This window comes from Carassius carassius, chromosome 1, assembly GCF_963082965.1.
Source record: "Carassius carassius chromosome 1, fCarCar2.1, whole genome shotgun sequence".
NCBI lineage: Eukaryota > Metazoa > Chordata > Actinopteri > Cypriniformes > Cyprinidae > Carassius > Carassius carassius.
The window spans coordinates 38,080,021-38,101,488 of NC_081755.1; the positions used below are offsets into that span (position 1 = coordinate 38,080,021).

General features: G+C 37.5%; 1 protein-coding gene across 6 annotated transcripts in view; it reads right to left on the reverse strand.

The window, feature by feature from the left end:
• sdk1a (sidekick cell adhesion molecule 1a) overlaps positions 1-21,468 on the reverse strand; it is a 325,596-nt gene that overhangs the window by 74,038 nt on the left and 230,090 nt on the right. For all 6 annotated transcript variants that reach the window (XM_059558804.1, XM_059558837.1, XM_059558821.1 and 3 more), the window contains 8 exons: positions 19,147-19,258; positions 18,274-18,464; positions 11,586-11,669; positions 9,473-9,667; positions 7,350-7,466; positions 4,853-5,020; positions 2,478-2,580; positions 2,039-2,212 (listed from right to left, as the gene is read on the reverse strand). In XM_059558804.1, the coding sequence (XP_059414787.1) occupies positions 2,039-2,212; positions 2,478-2,580; positions 4,853-5,020; positions 7,350-7,466; positions 9,473-9,667; positions 11,586-11,669; positions 18,274-18,464; positions 19,147-19,258 (1,144 nt within the window). The remainder of the gene's footprint in view (positions 1-2,038; positions 2,213-2,477; positions 2,581-4,852; positions 5,021-7,349; positions 7,467-9,472; positions 9,668-11,585; positions 11,670-18,273; positions 18,465-19,146; positions 19,259-21,468) is intronic.

The following is a 21,468-nucleotide window of genomic DNA, read 5'->3' on the forward strand; positions in this document are numbered from 1 at the left end:
GAGGAAAAACTTCTCTTGATTAAATAAATGCTTTTAAAAGTTGCAATTAGCGGGCCGTTGATGAACATGAAAATTGCGTATAAGCAGTTGGAATTCAGATGGAAAGGTTATGCTGAAAAAGGTTACTGAGGAAAGGTCAGTCAACACGCTCCTGCTGAGAGCAGCAATCCACTCAGACAGTGTATGCAGATGCTGCAGTGGGTGATCATAGAGAACCAGGAAGAAAGATAAAGAGAAAAAGGATAATGTGCAAAGTTAAAGGGAGCTTTTTCTATAACAGCACACTAAACGCAAAGCTCCATTCAGTGTGTTCTGTGTGCACAGTGTGCACATGCACCCATGTCTCAGGCAACGCGCGAACAATTAACTGACTTTCTTTCCGCTTCTCTTGCGCTTGAACGGACAAATACATAACATATGTCAAAATACCATCTTGTTGTTGAGAATCTTCGAAAACAGTTTGTAATGTCTTAAGTAAATGTAAACAGTTGAGAAAGAAATCGGCTGTGCATCAGTATATTGGATCCATGCATGGTGTCTTAAAGTGTTAGTTCAGCCAAAAATTTAAATTATGTCATTAATAACTCACCCTCGTGTCGTTCCAAACCAGTAAAACCTCCGTTCATCTTCGGAACACAGTTTAAGATGTTTTAGATTTAGTCCGAGTGCTCTCAGTCCCTCCATTGAAGCTGTGTGTACGGTCTACTGTCCATGTCCAGAAAGGTAAGAAAAATATCATCAAAGTAGTCCATGTGACATCAGAGGGTCCGTTAAGAATTATTTGAAGCATCGAAAATATATTTTGATCCAAAAATAACAAAAATTACGACTTTATTCAGCATTGTCTTCTCTTCCGGGTCTGTTGTGAGTGCGACTGCTGTGACTGTTGACGTACGACACTGCTGACGTGTTTTCTTGGTGCGCCCAATAACAAAGATAACACGTCAACAGCGTCATACATCAGCAGCATCACTGCAGTGCTGTGAACGCGCTCACAACAGACCCGGAAGAGAAAATATACATCTAAAATATCTTAAACTGTGTTCCGAAGATGAACTGAGGTCTTACGGGTTTGGAACGACATGAGGATGAGTTATTAATGACATAATTTTCTTTTTTTGGATGAACTAACCCTTTAAAGTGACTGTGCCTAATAAACCGAATGCTGTCTTAATGTTAATTTTAAAAAAAAGAAAAGAAAAATCACTCACCGCTCTTGACTGAACAAACAACTTTTGTAGCTTTAACAATGATTATATTTAATTTATACAGTGAAAAAAATGCAATGCTATTTTACATCTGATAATTAATTTTCTGTACTTGAGCACTTTTAAACAGCTTAAAACAGCTACAAACCTAAAGCACTGTTTAATTAGTATCTTTGTTCATTAGACTTTTCACTTCTCTTTAATACTGTTTGAGCTTTATATTTGTTAGTAGTTTTTGCCGTGGTATCAAAATAGGAATCATGATGAATTGTAAAAATTTAACTGGTATCTTAAACGTTGGTGTCATATAAGCTTATTTATTAGAATACAAGAAAACAGGAGTCAAAAACAATGACTGCAACAACTATTTTTATTTATTTTTATATTTTTTTTTGTGGCAGGGCCAGAGAAAACGTTGGCAGGGCAAGTAAAAAAATTGAGCAATATGAAAGAAATCCTTGGAAAAAAAAGATGGCAGATTTTCATTTTTGGGTGGATTATCCACCCAAATATGTAGTTTTTTAGTCTGTTCTATTGTCCACCAGGTGGAAATCATATTACACCCCTCCTCGACAAGCCTCACGATTTGAGGTATTATTCATGTCTACAGCAGAAACGGCGTGGGATGAGCTACATGACAAAGTTGAATACTTAGGGTTAGAGGTTTTTGAGAGCCGGCATATTTTTCGCTCTTCAGTTCCGTCCTCACACTTCAAAGCCGGCTTGTGAAAAATGACGCGCAATACGCATCTGGAAGGTGACACACATCCATCAGCACAGCGCATTAGTCAGCCTAATGCTCCGAGATGAAGGGAAGCTAAGTCACTCACATGACCTCCAGACGGGCCGCCTTGGAGTCGTTGCCGGCCTGAGAGATGACGTCACAGGTATAGTCCCCGATGTCCCCGGACCAGGTTTGACTGATGTGCAAGGAGCCCTCCTGCAGGCTGATACGCCCCCCTCTGGTCTGGCTCACTAACTCCTCATCCTTTTTCCACACGTACCTGCCAAGTGAAGGAGACGAGGAGCAGAAGAGAACTCTATCACAGTCAAACTGACACAGGGGGAGCATAGGAAACAGCACTGGCTCATTACGCTCATATCCAGCATATTAGCGCCGAATTAACTGTACAGCACTACGGATCGCGCTTTGAATCAACTTCAAGGCCTTTGGGCTGACACTCTGAATTAACATTACAATCAAACCGAGTGTGGAGCCCTGGGCTCTGATGTTGAGAAGAGAGGAGGAAGCAGTTTGTCATCACCCACCTCACTGCCACGCGCGGATCGTGGGTGGCACCGCACTCCAAAATGGCCGTGGTCCCCTTAATGACACGTCTGTCCATGGGAGGCCTGGATATGGACGTGCGACCTTGGAGCAAGCACAACACTGTTAATTCTGCACTAGTTCAACATTTCCAAGAACCAAACAGCTACGCTTCACTGTTTAACAGCCTTTTCACACGTCAACAGCCGAGTGAATTTCCTTCCCGCTGAGACAATGCCAGGACTTTACATGCTCGGATCGCTGTGTAATAACAAGTCTGGATGCTGTAGATATCACCTTGCGAATCTGTGCTAAGAAACTATTTTCACGGAACAGCTTATCAGTCTCATCTCTGACTTTATTTATTTAGAAAAGGAAGTTTGATGTGAGTTTCGCTTTTATATAGACCAGAACCGCACATTTCTGCTGAATAAATGGTGGTCAGTTAGTCACATTATTTTTCCTGTTCATCTGAAATAAAATTATATGATATCTATATACTCTTTATTTATTTAACTGATTGTCAGATCATGTTTAATGTGATGTATTAAAGACAATTAGCACGTTTAAACTCACAGTTAAAGGGATAGTTCACCTTAAAATGAAAATTTGATGTTTATCTGCCTACCCCCAGGGCATCCAAGATGTAGGTGACTTTGTTTCTTCAGTAGAACACAAACTGAGATTTTTAACTCAAACCGTTGCAGTCTATCAGTCTTATAATGTAAGTGGATGGGAATCATGGCTAAAACATAAAAAAAAAAAAAAACATACACAAAACCAAATTAAATCCTGCAAAAAGGCGGGAGCTGGTTGCTGAAGCCACGCCCACCTAGCTCGACGGCAGAGTCAGTAGTGGCAATCCACCTGTCACTCAAGTGGCCACGCCCTTAATTATGCAGAACTTTAAGGCTTAATATAATTTTAATGGATGAATTATAAAAAATTCACCCCCAAAATAGTTTTTTGAACCAGGCTGTAAATGTTTTTTTCTTCTGTAAAGTTGGGCATTTTAACATGGGAAGTCTATGTGATTGACTCCCTTTTGCAGCCAGCCTCAAGCGACTAGTCGATGAATTACAGTTTTAGTCACTTCCTTGTTGGCTTCACGAGAGAGAGCAGGAGGTTGCCGCTCAGTTTTGAGGAGGCACTCATACAGTTCAGACAGTTCAAGGCATTGCAGTGCATCAGAGGTAAAAAAACTATATAAATACTGTTCAGTTTCTTGCACAGACCGATCGACTTATGGAAGTTGCATAGCTACATATGGAAGCTTGTTTCTGCCATGGAAAAAATAATACAAAATGTACTTTTTATTGCACAATTCCAAATTTGTTTGTTTATTATTTATTTATTTTGCAATTCCAAGTGTATGTCTTGCAATTGCAAGTTTAAATTTAGCAATCTATACTTTTTCTCAAAACCGTTATTTTATAAATTTTTTAAGAGATGCCTAATTTTGAGGACAGAAAGATCTGCCTGTATCATAATATGCATATTAAGTTGAAAAATATTTTGGGACATGGAATCAAATATGTGACCCTGGACCAAAAAACCATCATAAGGGTAATGTTTTTAAAATTGAGATTTATACATCATTTGAATAAATAAGCTGTCCATTGATGTATGATTTGTTAGGATAGGACAACATTTGGCTGAGATACAACTATTTGAAATCTGGAATCTGAGGGTGAAAAAAATTAAAAATAAAAAATATTGAGAAAATCGCCTTGTAAAGTTGTCCAAATGAAGTCCTTAGCTATGCATATTACTAATCAAAAATTACGTTTTTATATATTTGTAGTAGGAAATTTAGAAAATATCCTCATGGAACATGATCTTTACTTAATATCCTAATGATTTTTGGCAAAAAATAAATAAATAAATAAATAAATCATAATTTTTCCCCATACAATGTATTGTTGGCTATTGCTACAAATATAACCCAGCGTCTTAAGACTGGTTTTGTGCTCCAGGATGACATATTACATTCACAAAATTAACATTTTATGATATTTCATTTACAAAAGGTGCAGGCCAAGACTGGCCATCGGGAGCACAGGGGGAAAATGATTTAGCTTGCTTCCACACTCATTCCTTCCTTCCTTCATTTATAAGTAAACTCAAAATTGCAAGATATAAACTTGTAATTGTGAGAAATAAAGTCAGACCTGTGAGACTACGCAGGGACAGAAAGCTCTCGGATTTCCTCAAAAATATCTAAAAAATTTTTCCAAAGATGAACAAAGGTCTTACAGGTTTGGAACGACATGAGGGTGAGTAATTAATGAAGGAATTTACATTTTAGGGTGAACTATCCTTTAATTTTTTATTCTGTGGTGGAAAGATGGGTTCAGATTAAGTGTGTTTCTCTTACTCCATACGGTGAGGGAGGCGCTGGCGTTGATCGCTCCTTCTGAGTTAGCAGCGTAGCAGGTGTACATCCCCGTGTCCTGCAGCGCCACCGGTTGAATCTGCAGACCACCGGACTCCAGCAGGGTGAAACGTGAAATTTGCATTGAACCGCTGGCGAGAATCTGGGTATCTGATGTGCATACATATGCAAACAAACACACACACACATACCAGTTAGCACTGTTGGGAACGTTACTTTAAAAAAGTAATTAGTTATAGTTACTCACTACTTGTTCCAATAAGTAACTGAGTTAGTAACTGAATTACTCTATAATAAAAGTAACTCGTTACCAGGGAAAGTAACTATTTGCGTTACTGTAAAAACAAAAAAAACGAAAGTAGCTATATGTCAAAGAATTTGTTTTTTTTTTAGCAGTTTTCACAAGTCAGTTGAAATAAGTAGAACAGACAGGTGTTCGTACATAACTTTCGAGATTTATTGCACGTCAACAGACAGCAAGAGTTTTATCCTGCACTCTTTGTAGGAAAAGTGTTTTTGGCCATTAGCTTTGTAGATGCGTGTGTCACACATTACATGCACGTTCTTGCCTTTGACTACACAGAATTTGAAGTAGTGCTTATATCTCCACCTTGAAAATGGCAACTTTTCATCGGATTGCTCCTGACTCGCCATTTCTCCTGCTGCTGCGAATCTCTGTGTAGCTCTTGCGTGTGTGACTGTGTGTGTTTGGCGCCGCTGGCGCGTGTGTGTAAAAACACTGGCTCTGATTGGCTACCATGAAACACATGACTCTGCCTTAGCCAATCATAATCGCTTATCTCGTTATTAACCCACCTGCTCACTCGCTGTGTGAGCCAGGGCTGCGTTCGGATTGCATATTAAATCAATGTATAGTAACGCACCGCATTTAACGTTCAGTAACGTTAACGGCGTTGTAACGACGGGAAAAGTAATTAGATAGATTACCCCGTTACTGAAAAAATAACGTCATTACCTAACGCCGTTCTTTTAAACGCCGTTATTCCAAACACTGCCAGTTAGCTCAACATCTCGCATCTGCTTCCATATAAGGAATTAATAGAACATCACTATGCATGGTGTCGGAGTCCAGGATGATTTTATCACAAGCTTATAGATTTCCCTGAGGAAAATACTCCTAAAACCGTCTGCAGAGCTCTCTACCTTGTTAGGGGCCGCTATTAAATATGCTGCTTCATAATTGGGAATGCTATGGAAATGACTTCATGAATATCGCCAAAATAGTCGTAGAATGTAATGGAACTTTTTTTTGTTACTCTTGCATGAAATTATCTTTTGTGTTGCCAATCGGCTGCAACAAAGACATCTTAATGGCTTCCTGTGAAGCACAAAACACACAACCTCATACATCAATTTATGCCTCCGCTGCAGTAACAAACCGGCGAGGATGCCTGCGATCTGGCTGTAATCAGTGAAATATAGCACTAGTACACATAACAAAACAGCAGGGCCGAGATGGACTCGTGTTAATAATGACAGTACTTCTGCACATTGATCCTCCGTTCAAAATCCTAGCTAACTGCCTGCGGAGACAACAATTTAGCTAAGCATAGATGCTCTCAATGTGAAGAATGTTCCAAAAAGAAGTCAACTTAATTATGCTGCCTCCTAATAAATCTAATTTTGACCAAATCCTAAAAAAGGATTAAAAAGTATCCTAAATGCAGAATGCATTGTGACAACAAGGGGAACAAAAGTCCAAAATGATTTCTATTTTAAACAAATGCTGTTCTATTTCATTAAGAAAAAAAATCTTTTTCCACAAAGATATTAAGCAGCACAAATTTTTTCAACTGATTTTTAAGAAATGTTTGTTCAGCAGCAAATCAGCATATTAGAATGATTTCTGAAGGATCATGTGAAACTAAACACTGAATAGAAAAGTTATTTTAAAGTGTACCGATAACTGATTTTGCTGCATTTAGATATTATGATTGATGAGCATAAGAGACCTCTTTCAAAAACATTTGTAAAAATGTTACTGAAACCAAACCTTTAAGCATTAGTGTATTTTATGCAAAGGCAATCCTAGAAGATTCTGATGAACTCAATAATAAAAAGAGAAATAATTCCAGATTATAAATAATTAAAATGTTAATTATAAATGATATGCTTATATTTTATTTAGTACTGGAAAGCATTGACACAGACTCTTCAGTGCAATTGAAAATGTATGATTTAGCTAATATTAAGGTATGCAGTGTACTTTCATTCCATTCACTTGCCAACTTCAAACTCAAGTGAACTCAGTTGCGAGTCAAGTGTCTCCTACATAGGCAGCATATGGATTTGTATGGATCCAAGACTGAATAGTTAAAACTCTCCAATGTAGGCAGCAAACAAGAAGGCAACTCTATATGTTTTGGAACAGAGCTCAGATGTGATTTATGCCTTGTTCAATAGTGAATTACAAATGCTAAAACTGCTCAAATCAAACATCACTTTGCACTAGCTTTACCTCTCTTCCAGATGATGGCAGGTTTCGGGGCCCCAGATACCTGACAGGTGAATGTGGCCACTGCTCCATCTGTGACGGTGATGTCGACCGGCGCCGAGGTGAAGGCCGGAGCCATACCTGCAAAACACACAGTCACAGTTTTTAATCAGGAAGAGAAACGCCACATCCGTTCACACGCTTAATGCAGTCCGTCCACACACCTTCTCAGGAACACGCAAATTATTACAAGGGGCCAAACACCAGCCAGTAAATTGTATTAAAACAATGTTATGTCCATCAAAACAGTATTGATGCTTTTTATTGCGATGCGGGACATGTCTGCAAATTTGTGTTTCAAATCGGAGACGGTAAACAACTAGCATGAATCTAATTATACTGTTCTGATTAGGTGCCCAATGTGGCATTGTGGAGTTGCTACAGTTGGTCATTTTTAATAGGCAGAGATGTGTAAATGAACAGGTTTTTCCATTTGGAAAGTTAAAACATACTGCTGTTTGAGAGCAAAAGATCGCTGTTTGGATGTATTGTTGAACATGTGCCATATTCATTTGGAACAGCAGAGACAGAAATATAAAAACCATTACAGCTTGCTTTCCAATTGCTTTATATCATTTTTATCACATGAATACTGATGCCACGGTAAGGCGGGGCAGTACAACTCAAATTTTATACTATGCTACGAGTAATTATTTTTTGTTATCATAGTCACAGTATATAATCACAGTCTAGTAATTATTTTTCCAGACTGACCAGTATTTCTATGACTAATAGAGATTATTGCAACCAAGGCTCATTGGAAAAACTTGCTTCTAACTACAGTACAAAATGCCTGCAAAACTTCAAAAACCTATCTACAAAACACAGCTAAAATTAAAACTACAGATCATTGATTAATAGAGACTTAATTTCGTTCAGTTCCTAGCACAATATTAAGTCATAACCTGACAAAACTTTTACCATAGTGCATTAATAGTAAACTAATCTAAAAAGGCCTGGTTGCTTTAGCAAATGCATTTTTACTTCATGTTTGAATTTTTTAAACTAATGCAATACAGTACATAGAGCAAACAACGTAAAAAAAGGGCACTTGAACTGTACATCTTGACACAATGTTCAACACTGAAAAATCAGAGGTAGTATGACATTGAAAATCAACACTTTCATGCTGCAATGTTTCTTACGGTGACCCCGTTCATAGGCTCCCTCGGGAGATAAAGGCCTGGTGAGTGATTACATATCACACTAGCATTCATCCACTGTACTTATCCTTGATCACTTTAGCATGAAACAGATCTATACAGGAATAATATAGCAAGCAGAAGAACTAACACAGCTTTGATCGAACCGCCGCTTAATGAGCGGGTCTAGATATGCACAATCAATATTGCAAGACTGAAAAAGCCGCATTGCATCCGAGATCCTCAGCCGTTCAGAGCTGAATTGAGCGAGTGCTTTTTGAAATAACTTAAAACTGTCTTTTAGGCCTTCTTTATTAAAGGGACCTTATTCTACGTTTTGTACTTTAAAGTTCAGCTTATTAGTGAGGGTTTTGTGCTTTATAACAGTATTAGTGTGTTTTGTTTTTGAACATACCCTGAAGACTGTAAAACGTTCTGTATTGCTTTTTTAATAAACTTAATTCCCCAAAATGGCCTGTGCAAGCACTGACAATCGGATGATTCAAAGGTCAACACAACTGGAAGTTAAAATCATTACGGCAATCTACATGCAGTAAATACGTGCAATCGGGGCTGTGGTAATTATCTGTGTGATGAGAGTGCTCCTCTGAGGGGGTCTTAATGTCCTCCTGTACTGATCAGGGCAGTGCCCTGACAAACACTACGATGTAATCAACTCCAGACAGGCCTCTCCACAGGGAGCCGTAGAGGCCCTTATGGAAAGGAGTGAGAATCACACAACCGTAGATTAGGAACAACACATCTGTCACGCCGGGGAACTGCTGTACAATGTCTGAGAGAAGGTGCACTTTGCAGCTGGCCACATCTAATACCCTTGACAATGTCTCGATTGTTTGTGTGTCAAAAAATAGTAGCATCAAATCTGGAAAGCATGCGATAAAGAATGCATGCCACCCCGCAGGCCGGCCTCGGGGTCAGACTCACTTGTGATGTCCAGGTAAGTGTGGACCTGAGCCTCTCCGGCCGAGTTCCTGGCGAAGCACTGGAAGATTCCGGCATCGCTGGGCTGTAGCTTCCTGACCTGAAGCCCCATGCTGGAGATGACCTTATAGCGAGGGTTGTTGAGTTTACTGAGGGGCACGGCATTCTTATACCACTCCAGCTTCGGCATGGGCACCCCTGTGAATTAAAGCACAACATGATAGGTCACTATGATGCTCAGATGAAGGTAGGAATTAAACAACTGGGTCCAGAATTTTGAAATAAAATATTAAATGAAACCTGGAAATTAAAATGAATTATTATTAATTTTTTTTTTTTTTAGAAAAGTGTTTAATAATTTGCTTAAAAAATGCCCAAAAAAAGGTCAGAAAGTCATAGAAAGTAAACAAATTTAATAAAAAAATTATTACGTATGTAAATACATTATATATAAATATATATAAAAATGTTCAGTTAAAAATAAAGTCAAAAGCCAATAATTATTGTCACATTATAGCTGATCACGGACAAAAGGCGGACAATAAAACAGCATATTATTTATCTAAATAAATTAATAATAATAACTTAATTTAAATCTATTTACATTTCCATTTAAAGGTGAATTTAGGAAGCACAACATTATAACGTACAATATAAACAATGGATATCCATTTTGAGATTTACTAAAGATATTTAACAGGATAATTACAGACAGACAGACAGACAGATTCCCAAGTTCAGTGAATCCATTTTGCCAAAGTGAAATTACACAACGTTCATCCTCGTTCTTGTTTTTGGAAGCTCAGGCCTGTGCGGTGTGAAGCCACATGCACCGCCCCGGTCTAAACACTCTTTATTATACACACACTCATAGGTCTAATTGTGAAAATGCTGGCTGCACCCTTTGTAGGATATAAAAAAGATGAAGTGTCAAGTGGAAATGAGATGATCTGAGGCCTTAAGCTTCCAAACAGATTCGGCTAGCACGCTTCTAAGAATATTCCAGCAGCTTGGAAAAGCGCACTCTCGGGGGGAATGATATAAGTCACAGCTGAAAGAGCTAACAGAGAAAATCATCACTCGCTGTGTCTCTCGTCTGCATCAAGAGAAGGCCACCAGATTGTATTATTCAAACTCATTTAGCGCTCTTCGCCTTTGGTTAACGGCTGTATAAAGCTCCACTCGGCAGCAAACAGCCGCAGACTTTGGCGTGCAAGTTTTCCAAGATGTATCAAAAGAGCGAGGGGCTCTGGGCATGTGTTATATAGTCTTTTCCTTGATCCTCGAGAGCTGAAGACTTCTGATTCAGCTCTGGAGAGATATAACTTCTCAAAACAAAAGGATTCCTTTCAATCCAGCCACATAAAAAAGTGAGAACGGTCCCAGAAGCAGCACATAAGAGAGGTAATGGATTGATTCCACTTTCCACTCTTGAGGATATGGCGGGGTGACTCGCTTGTTTTTATTTCTCGCAGCCCATCTGATGCTGAGGGATCATTTTTACCCCTCGCTGAAATTGCAGCTGAGCCGAGCCTGAACCTCAACGGACAAATATCATAAGTACGGTTATAACAGTTGGGCCGACTTTCCATTCCAGCACTATTAGGAAGCTAGAGAATATTTCTGGCAGAAAACCAATACCATTTCATCGTCCATTTTTCCACTCTATAATGATAATGGTTTAAGCCTCTTCCCATCAACACCTCATATCTCACAGCTAATCGTAAACTCTTCGCCACTCGTCCGAAAGGCCGCCATCTGTCTTCCATGAAGGGACGCTGACATCCTCTAAATGCACAGATTTTATAAATCACCCCCAAACAGAGCAGGACACAGCCCTCGGGGTTGGTTAATAGACCCGCACAGCGCTCCTGGAACTTCATTCACGACGGTAGGCAGCAGCGCAAAGAATGCAAAGGGAAAATTGCTATAAATACCTTTATGTAACTAAGCTTACCGACTACAAAAGCTCTGAGCGCTCAATGAAGTGCCTGGATCAGAAGGGGGTTGAAGTGTATTGTATGTCTATTGTGTGTAAAGCATATTGCAGAGTATACTTATAAATCTCGAATCAATCCAGCCTCCTCGGTTTAAGTCCCGCACGTAAAACACTCACCTCGAGCTTGGCACTGGATATCCACGCTTTTCTCCACCTCTCCCATCATCTTTCTCCTGGGCTCAGCGGTGAAATAGGGCGCCTCTGCAAAAAGCAAATAAGCTTATTTGAGAACACAGTGACATTTCTCAACTGAATACAAAAGAATGACGTTTTTCGAGGTATTGAAATTCATAAACAGCTTCAGAAATAATCGAATGATTCCGTCAGAGGAATTCAATGTATTTTCTTAAAAACGGTATTTTCATCGAGCGCAGATGGGCGTGGGACAAATTTATTCCCTTTTCTGTAGCAACTGAACGTTTACTGGAGCTAAAGCAATGAATTCATAAACACTGTCAAAATTGAAATGCTCGGCTTGTGGGCTTAATGTGGTCACGTGTGTTCAGCAGTCAGACACGTGCAAGCGTCCCATTAAGACTGAGAGCACTGGTGGGCATGTTTCGTTCACTCACCTAATGCACAATGTCCTCTACTGTAATGTTTGGACTTCCTGCAGAGGCACAGATGGCCACTGAGACTTCACTTTCTCACAATACTGCAGTCTTACATTATAGATTTCCTGTTTATAAAACATCTGTTATGAGTCTGTAATGAGGAAAATCTGCCGTTGATTATGTTCACATTATACTGTAAACAGATCTGCATGAATGCTGTATTGTTTTAAAAGAACGGTTCGTCCCAAAAATACAATTCTGTCAAGAAGTCATTTGTAGAAAACTGATGGAAATATTTGTCAAAATGATCACATTGCACTTTTACACAAGCAGATCATATGACTTCCAAGTCATGTAAATTCAAATCACTCCAAAACAAAATTGTACCTTTAGGGGTGCAGCAGCTGGTCAATTGGACAGAATCCCTTGAAGAGACATTTTTGTACCTCTAAAACGTTCATAGAAGTAGATTAAGGATACATATTACAACTTTATGGTACTAATACACACCTTTTAGGATAAAATAAAGTACAAAGTTGTACCTTTTAGGGTACTGTCTCATTGACAAGCTGTTAAAGACACCTAGCAGGGTATAATTTTGTGAGACTGAAGTCAGAAATTTAAATGTGATGATTAATTTGTTAAATGCTAAAGTACATATTAACACAAGACATTAGTCAAAACGGGTTTTTGGCACTGGTCAGTTTTTTTATTTTGGGCTATTGCTTTCATAACTTGTCTCCTTTCAGGAAAGAAAACATTCAAACTACACATAAGTCTTTATTTTATCATACTTCATCTATTTGCATCTGTGCATTTCAAATGTCTTTAAAAAGGTTTCCCCCAATGTTTTTTACACTGCACTCCACTTGACTATAGCAACAACAGCTTTATTCCTATTGATATTCTGAAGGATTTTACAGAAGGGTTTGTTCATTTAACATTCACATAGTTTATAAACTATTCACAACTATTCACAAACTTTAAATATGTCTACAAAATCAAACAAGAATTTTGAATCTGGCTTTATCCAATGTCTAGGTTTCTATTCTGGAAATATTTAACTGGTAAATTCCTAATTTGCTTATTTAAATTTGACATTTCATTTTAATTATTAACTCCCTTAATGTCCTGTGAAGCAAATACTTTTTTACCCTAATCACTTGTAGTGTCTTACCTTGTAAGTAAACCATTCACAGTTTGAGTTCCCCTAAAAGTTTAAACATGGTTTGGTTTGCTTGAACATCCTAATGTGCCTGACGACAGCAACACTCACTCAACCAATCAAACGAGTTTGGGGCGGGGCTATATGTTTGCATGTCCAATGACAGATAAGGGGAGAAGATATTCACAGGTACTCCTTATTCACTGAAAATGAAATGATATAACATTGATTTGACCTGACATGAGGGTTAATAAAATGTAAATTTTTGGGTAAATTATTCCTTTAATCAGTTATTTAGGAGCTTTAATCATGAAAATTGAGGCGAGAAAGCACATACATCGATTTATTTTCTATGAGCTATTTCATAGATCTCTTTAATAGTTTTACAAAAAAATTAATCTTGTATGATGTACAGCTCAAAAGAGACATTATTGCAGAGATTTACGCTTGAGAGACATAACTGTGATGTGTGTTTTCTGAGAAAAACTCGCAGACCATCAAAACTCTGAAGTGCATCTTTTACCCAAATAAGCAGATGAATAAATGCATACTTAGAGATCTTGAATATAATTCAGGCACCCAAACAGTCACTAAGCTTCTGACTTATGTGCAGCGCCACACTGACAGCCCACATTCATCAATTCACATGCACTCTTGCCCAGTGCAATATATTCCTCCTGTTAGGGATCCGTCTGTCTATACATATGTATTGGACTTCACATGGAGCTCAGAACACCTGTCAGCTGGGCTCTCAAATAGACGCCGATGTGAAGTGAAGAGAAGGCATAAATATTTAATATGCTGTTTAGCTCAATGGGTTTCCATATATAACTTTACAGAGAAGAGGTGGACAAACTGCATGTACTACGTATGTGTTAAATATATGCAAAGACAGGAAAAACTGTTCAATGTAGCCTGACACTAACATAAATCAGAGATAAACATTAAGAACAGATAAATCAATTAAGAACAGATAATTGAGAAATTGGGAATCATGTTTTATGTCACTGTCTCTCACAAAGAGACAAAGACAAATTTGGGCAATGAATTCAATTTTACAATAAAACATTACAAATAAAAAAGTTTTTAGGTCTCACACTCGCAGTTAAATGACATTATTAAGAATTATTTGTCAGTTAACCTTAATAATGAGCTTTGTGTGCTAATATCAAAATTAGTAAAAAAAATATGATATGACAATTATATTATTAAAAACATCAATGTATTATTAAATTATATATATATATATATATATATATATATATATATATATATACATATATATATATATATATATATATATATATATATATATATATATATACATACATACACACATATATATAAACAATGTTAAAGTAACAACAATATTAATAATTTCTATACATATTATAGTTGTTATTATTACTAATATTATAATCAAATGAGATTACACATGAGAGATTATTGTTTTTAGAAATCTTTTCTTTAAAGCTTTGTGCATAACATTATTCTACTGTGTGTGTAGTTTATTATTTGTTTATTTTGTATTCATTATTTAAATTATTAATTGTATTCTTATAAAATCACAATAATAACTCTTTTATAATTATAAATTATAGTAACTAAAATATAATGAAAACTGTATGTGCACATTATTATTATAACATTATATTTATATATTATTATTAGGGCTATTATTATTTTGATAATCGATTAATCTGTCGATTATTTTTAAGATTAATCGATTAATCGGTTTATCGGAAAAAACTATTTTAGTTTTTTCCATTTTTCCCCCAAGTAAATTATTAATAAAGGGTCTTTATCATTCAACTAGATTTTTAAGAGATTTTAACCATTTTGCATTGTCATATCCTCATCAAAAATATACCTGGAGTTGTTTTATTATGTGTTAGTGATCCTTTGTCGAACTCTTCTGCAATCAGAACACTGACCCATACTCTAGCAAATTTCACAAGGAGATTTCAAATAATGTTTTCACCATGGCAGTCCTCAGAGCTCCTAAAGTAGTTTAACATCCCTAACAAAGCTTATTAAGGAATCTTTCAGAACATATTTTCACGAAGAATAAGGATAAAATAGAATAAGATTGCAGTGCGTTGTATTTTATTATTTACTGGGAAACAGCTTTATAGCTTATGCTGTGAAATTGTAAAGAATCCTTCGAATAAAGTGCCAATGGCATGAAACCTGAATGGAACTCACAATTTAAAGTAAAATCCATCAGAAAAAAACCTGCTGTGTGAAAAAGAGCAGTGAATACTTAGGAAAAAAAAGTGCATTTCAAATATCTTTAAACATTGAACTCTCTCATTCAGTCATAATTAGGCTGCAGGACATAATTATGAACTGGTAAACGACAAACTGATCACAGAACATGTTTGTAAAGCTTTAAATGTTAACTGTTAAAAAGCAATGTTATCAGCTTTTACAACTAAACATTTGCAAACAACATTGTACTGGAGAATCTGCACAAATGAAAGTCTTAGGGGCCGTTCACATATCGCGCCTAAAAACGCGTGGAAAACACTAGGCGCGCCGCTTTCTCCTCGTTTCCAAAGCGCTCGTGCAGTTGCGCCCCTGAGGCGTCTGCCTTTGCTAAGCAACCATGACGTGCTTTTTCCTTGAAGACGCGGAAATTTCAACAAAAGAATAAATGGATTTGCAGCTCAAAAAATCGCTTGCAGTAGCTCTGCTACTAAATTTATTTCAAAATGGAAATCCATATACAGCTATGATCAGCTGTTCCTTCATCTTGGCTGAGCTTTTAACGTTGTTACGGGAAAGGATGAAGCTGATTATTTAGTTCTTGTCACATGGCCCGTGGTGCGCTTGACGCATTCTGAGTTGAAATGTTTTTAACTCGATGCGGTGCGGACGAGCCTGGAAAAACGGGTGCGTCGCTTCCATTATGAGCGTGCATACTGCGCGCCTACATTGGAAATAACGAACATGAGCGCGCAAAAGACGCGATATGTGAATGGCCCCTTAAACAGTTCAGTAGTGCAGAGTTTACAGGTTAATCTTCTTTTTTGAAGGCCCAAAATAAAGTACTCCCACATCCTGCTGAATGCTGCAGAGACGCTGTTCGGGAAGCACGTGACATAAAACGAGGCCAGCTATTGGCTATTCGCTACTTCTCCTGCTGTACTGGCTGAGTAAAACCTCCGGTGGCTCATTACTGCCACACTTTGGTCACCGCAGATTTGAAATATGCACGAAATGAGCCGCTTACAGCAAATAAGTTATTTAGCAACGAATCGATGACTAAATTAGTTGACAACTATTTTAATAATCGATTTGAATCGATTAAATCGATTCGTTGTTTCAGCTCTAATTATTATTATACTCATAAGAGATTATTATTAATTGTATTAAATAATGATTTATATATATGATTATATGATATATATGATATATATGATTATAATAATGATTAAATAATGATTTTCTGTTTTTATAAATCAGTTCTTTAATGTTTTGTACAACTTTTTTCCTGTACAATAGAATATTATTAAGGGAAAGATAATAATAATAATAATAATTATTATTATTTAAAATAAACATAATTAAATATGACTAAATTAGGTAAAGTAATTTTCGTAGAGGTTGAAATGGCTCCTTTAAAGCTGAAGTAGGTAACTTTTGTAAAAATGTATTTGTGAAACCTGTCATTATGTCCTGACAGTAGAATTTGAGACAGATAATCTGTGAAAAAATCAAGTTCCTCTGGCTCCTCCCAGTGGTCCTATTGCCATTTGCAGAAATTTGACCGCTCCCGGTAAGAAACAACCAATCAGAGCTGCGGTCCGTAACTTTTTTTGTGTTCAAGATTTACAAAATGTATATAATAAGCAAGTACACCATGAATCCATTTGTGTTTTTAGCCTGTCCTGAATCACTAGGGTACATCTATAATAAGTGTTTATATTCTGACTATTTTACATTGCTTCGGGGGTACCGCGGCGGAGTAACCCGGTACCTTTGTGATTCTTCATAGACATAAACAGAGAAAAGTAGCTCCGGCTACAATGTTCTTCCGCAAGACGCAAGTAGTTCTGTTTATTAACCGCTATAGCATCAAAAGTTACCGACTGCAGCTTTAAGGGTTACTCCACCCTAAAATGAAAATGTTGTCATTACCGTATTTTCCGGACTATAAGTCACACTTTTTTTCATAGTTTGGCTGGTCCTGCGACTTATAGTCAGGTGCGACTTATTTATCAAAATTAATTTGACATGAACCAAGAGAAATGAACTAACAGAAAACCTAACCATCTACAGCCGTGAGAGGGCGCTCTATGCTGCCAGAGATGCTGCTCAGTGCTCCTGTAGTCTACACTAAGCAGCATATAGCGCCCTCTCGCGGCTGTAGACGGTAATGTTTTCTCTTGGTTCTTGGGTCTAAATAAATGCGACTTATAGTCCGGTGCGACTTATATATGTTTTTTCCCTCGTCATGACGTATTTTTGGACTGATGCGACTTATACTCAGGTGCGACTTATAGTCCGAAAAACACGGTAATTACTCACCCTCATGTCTTTCCAAACCTGTAAGACCTCCATTCATCTTCAGACACAAATTAAGATATATTTATGCATTCTGAAAGCTCTAGGAGGGTGGAGTAACCCTTTAAGGCACCAATCTATGTTTGCAGATTCTTCCATTTTACCATGCTGTCCTAAAGATATGATAACACCAACATTTATCTCCTTACACGCTGCTATTACAAAAGAATACAAATTATGTGCACTTTCTGTTATTAAGTAAATCAAATGACTTGGAAATAGGTCTGATGGCACTTCAGCTGATCCTAATGTGTAGAATTACCTGGTGATATGCTCATAGTGTGCTGTAACCGATAGCTGTAATGCCTGAGGCTCTTCTAAAAGCTCTTAGCTCAGCTAATACAGTGTGTAATTTCAGGTTTTATGTGCAGTAATGTAGTGCTATATCTATCAGAGAGCTTTGCTGTTCATCACTTCCCACTGAGTGGAACCATTAAGACGGTGGATTTTCTCTGCAGACGTGCAGCTGTTGTGTTGGAGAGAAGAAATGGAGCTTTTATTGGACGAGGTGTTTCACCTGTGATGGAGAGGAAGGCTCTGGCCTCTGCCGGCTTCACGCTGCTGTCCAAAAGTGAGGCTTCGCACACGTACATGCCCACATCGGCACTCGTTGGGTTGATGATGGTCAAGCGTCGGCCGAAGGAGCCCACGCCACTGGCCACTTCCACTGTGTTTCTCCGCCACACCAAACTGAGCTTCTCAACCGGACTGGGGAAAACAACAGGTGTGATTTAAACTTTGTTGCTGCTAATTCTTCAAAATTTATTATTTTAATTCTTAAAAACTGCCAAGTAAAATACACTGTCAAGGTCCAGAAAAGTAAACAATTTGTCTCATCTGTTTCTCTCCAAATGAATTAAAATGATTAAAGGTTTCAACAAAGATATTTATAATATTACAAAAGATTTCCATTTTAGCTCCTGAAAGAAAATAATCGATTTCCACAGAAATATTAAGCAGCACAACACCGTTTTCAAGTTTTCAAAACTGATAATAATAACTGAGCAGCAAATCAGCACATTAGACTGATTTTTACAATACATTAAAATAGAAAACAAGATATTTTAAATGGCAATACTATTTCAAAATATAACTGTTTTTACTGTATTTTTGATAAATGCAGCCTTGGCGATCATACGACACTTCTTTTAAAAACAACAATAAAAAATCTTGCATATTCAAAATCTTTAAATATCCAGTTTTTATTCTTTTTTTTCTGGAAAAACATAAGTTTTACTTTAGCAACTGTTATAATAATGGCATTGAAATGAAGGTTAAATGGAGTAAGACAGTGTGAATATTGATGGCTTTGAACCTGTCAGAGGTAAATGAATATCAAGTGAACTGTACTCCCGCTGGGAATAATGTGTGTCCATATATCCATACTCACCGCGCATTAGCAACACACTCCAGTGTGGCCTCACTGACCCCGGCCATCACTGTAGTGTTTTTGGGTGGGATTACAATCACTGGAGCCACAGGGTCCGCAGGGGCCTCTGAATCTAAACAGGAGAAAAGGTGATGGGAGAAAAGAGGCCTTTAGATCCACATTACATCTGACTCTTTTAGCCTGGTCAAGTCAATTAAGCTACTGTAGTTTTGGTGGTCTGAAAAGTACCTCAAATCACCACAAACCTATTAAAACAAACCAGCCTAACACTTTCACCATGCTAGGCAGCTTTAAACAGCTTTCACATAGGAAACATTTAGAGGGATCTGGACTAAATCAGCCAACACGTGTTTTGGTATTACAAATCCGAAAAAGACAAAAGCCAGAGAGTTGGGCTCTTTATGTTCTATGCTTGCCTGACACAGAATGTTTTGAATAATTAATCTCTTGGCAGTGGTCCTGTAACATGCTCCAAACGGTGGGATTCCTCCCTACCCCCTCGTGCGGCTGTTATGCGAAATCATTCTTGCATGAAAATATGCTTTTTACATTTTTAAAATGACCCAAGCACATCTCTCGTCTAGAAGTGAAAAATTAAATACTGCCTATTAAATCAGCTTCATTCTTTCCAGAGGAAGAATATCTAAAATATTGAAATTTTATGATAATGAGGATTTAAATAACTAAGTCGAATGCTACAATCAAGCCTTTGATGTCGAATTTTACGAAATGCATGAAGGAGCTGGTGAACTCTGTCAAAAATGGGAACTTCATGCGCTACTATAGGTGTCCTAAAAGGGACGGGGCTGCTCCAATTACAGATAGCATCTGATGTGACTTATTAAATATGTCAAGGACCGTACAGAGGCCATAGCCACATATTCAGGACAGAGAGAACCAAATGTAATGGTTTAATTGAAAAATTGGCCGAGCTTTAATCTGAATATTGTCAGTGACCTTTAATATTCACAAAAAGAATATTAAAGGTCACTGCTAAAGATTGCATTTCGCTTTATGATTTACGTTTGTACTTTGGGCCACAATTCCAAAAAATATTACAATACTGCAGGCTTGAAGCATTTTTTGACAGAGAAGACAAACTTCTCCATGCCATATAAACAACATGAACACCGAAAATATCAATACATTTTAACAAATCGCAAATGTGATGCCAATTTAAGCCAAATCTTGAATCCGGTGTAAATAGGAATGTGTTTCTTATAACTAAATCTCCTGCGGTCTTTAGTGTCGGTAACAACCGAGACAGAAACAGATTGCGTGGGGCGCATGGGCCTCCCTCCCTCCCTCTGTATTTGCAGATGGGGCAACCCTTTGCAATACATTAAGATATTATTGGAAGACTCATATTTGTTTTTGGAGCAGCGAGAGTGAAAATCCTGTGGTGTGATCATATGTTAGGCGTGAAGCGTGTTTCAGGGGATCCTCTGGTTGCTTACTTCTGCTTCAATGGATAAGTTGCCTCACCTGTGGCCATGGGAGCTAATAATGTGACGAAATTCATCGGGGATGTGGTAAACAGCACAACTCCCTCTTTTTACCTCATGATCTCCATCGGACAAGCGAGCCAGACATCAGTTTCTATATTCAAGAGCTTTGGGTTCCTCAACTTCATCCTTTATCTATGTAAATTATATTAGTTTATGAATATTAGGTTACGTTATCTCCTTTTCTGTGTGTACTTGTTATCTCGTCTGAGGCTCAAACTCAAATAATTGTATTAGGTCCATTCCTGGGCTTCTGAATATGTTCTTTAAAAAGCTAGCTAAGGGTTTGAGTCAAAGTAAATCTCTGCATTACTACAATAGCAATTATTTTGTCTAACCAAGTCCACACAAAGGCACACTAAAAGTATATTTCCCCCAAAAATGAAAATTCTGTCATCATTTAAATGATAAATGATGATATCATTTTCATTTTTTGAGCAAATTTTCCCTTTAAGGGCTGTTGAATATGAAATGTTTATAGTATGAAAATCTACCACAAACTGCCTCTGCCTCAAGTCTAAACATTTATTATGAATTCATTAAACTGCTAGTAAATCAATTATTTCCCATGAACGCCAAAAGTCTGATGGTGTCCACAGAGCAGAAACGCCATTTAATTGAATTCTAGCTATAAACTCCAAGATACGTACTTCATACAGGAGAACAGAGAACCATGTGTTAAGGACTAAATAAATCAAAGATTGGAGTATGTTTTACAAGAAAAAGCCTCCTTCAAAAGTCCATGCTTAGTTTGGTGTCATGAAATCGAATAGCAATTTCTGAGTATAAAGTGTTTCTATACCAATTTTTTATTTTT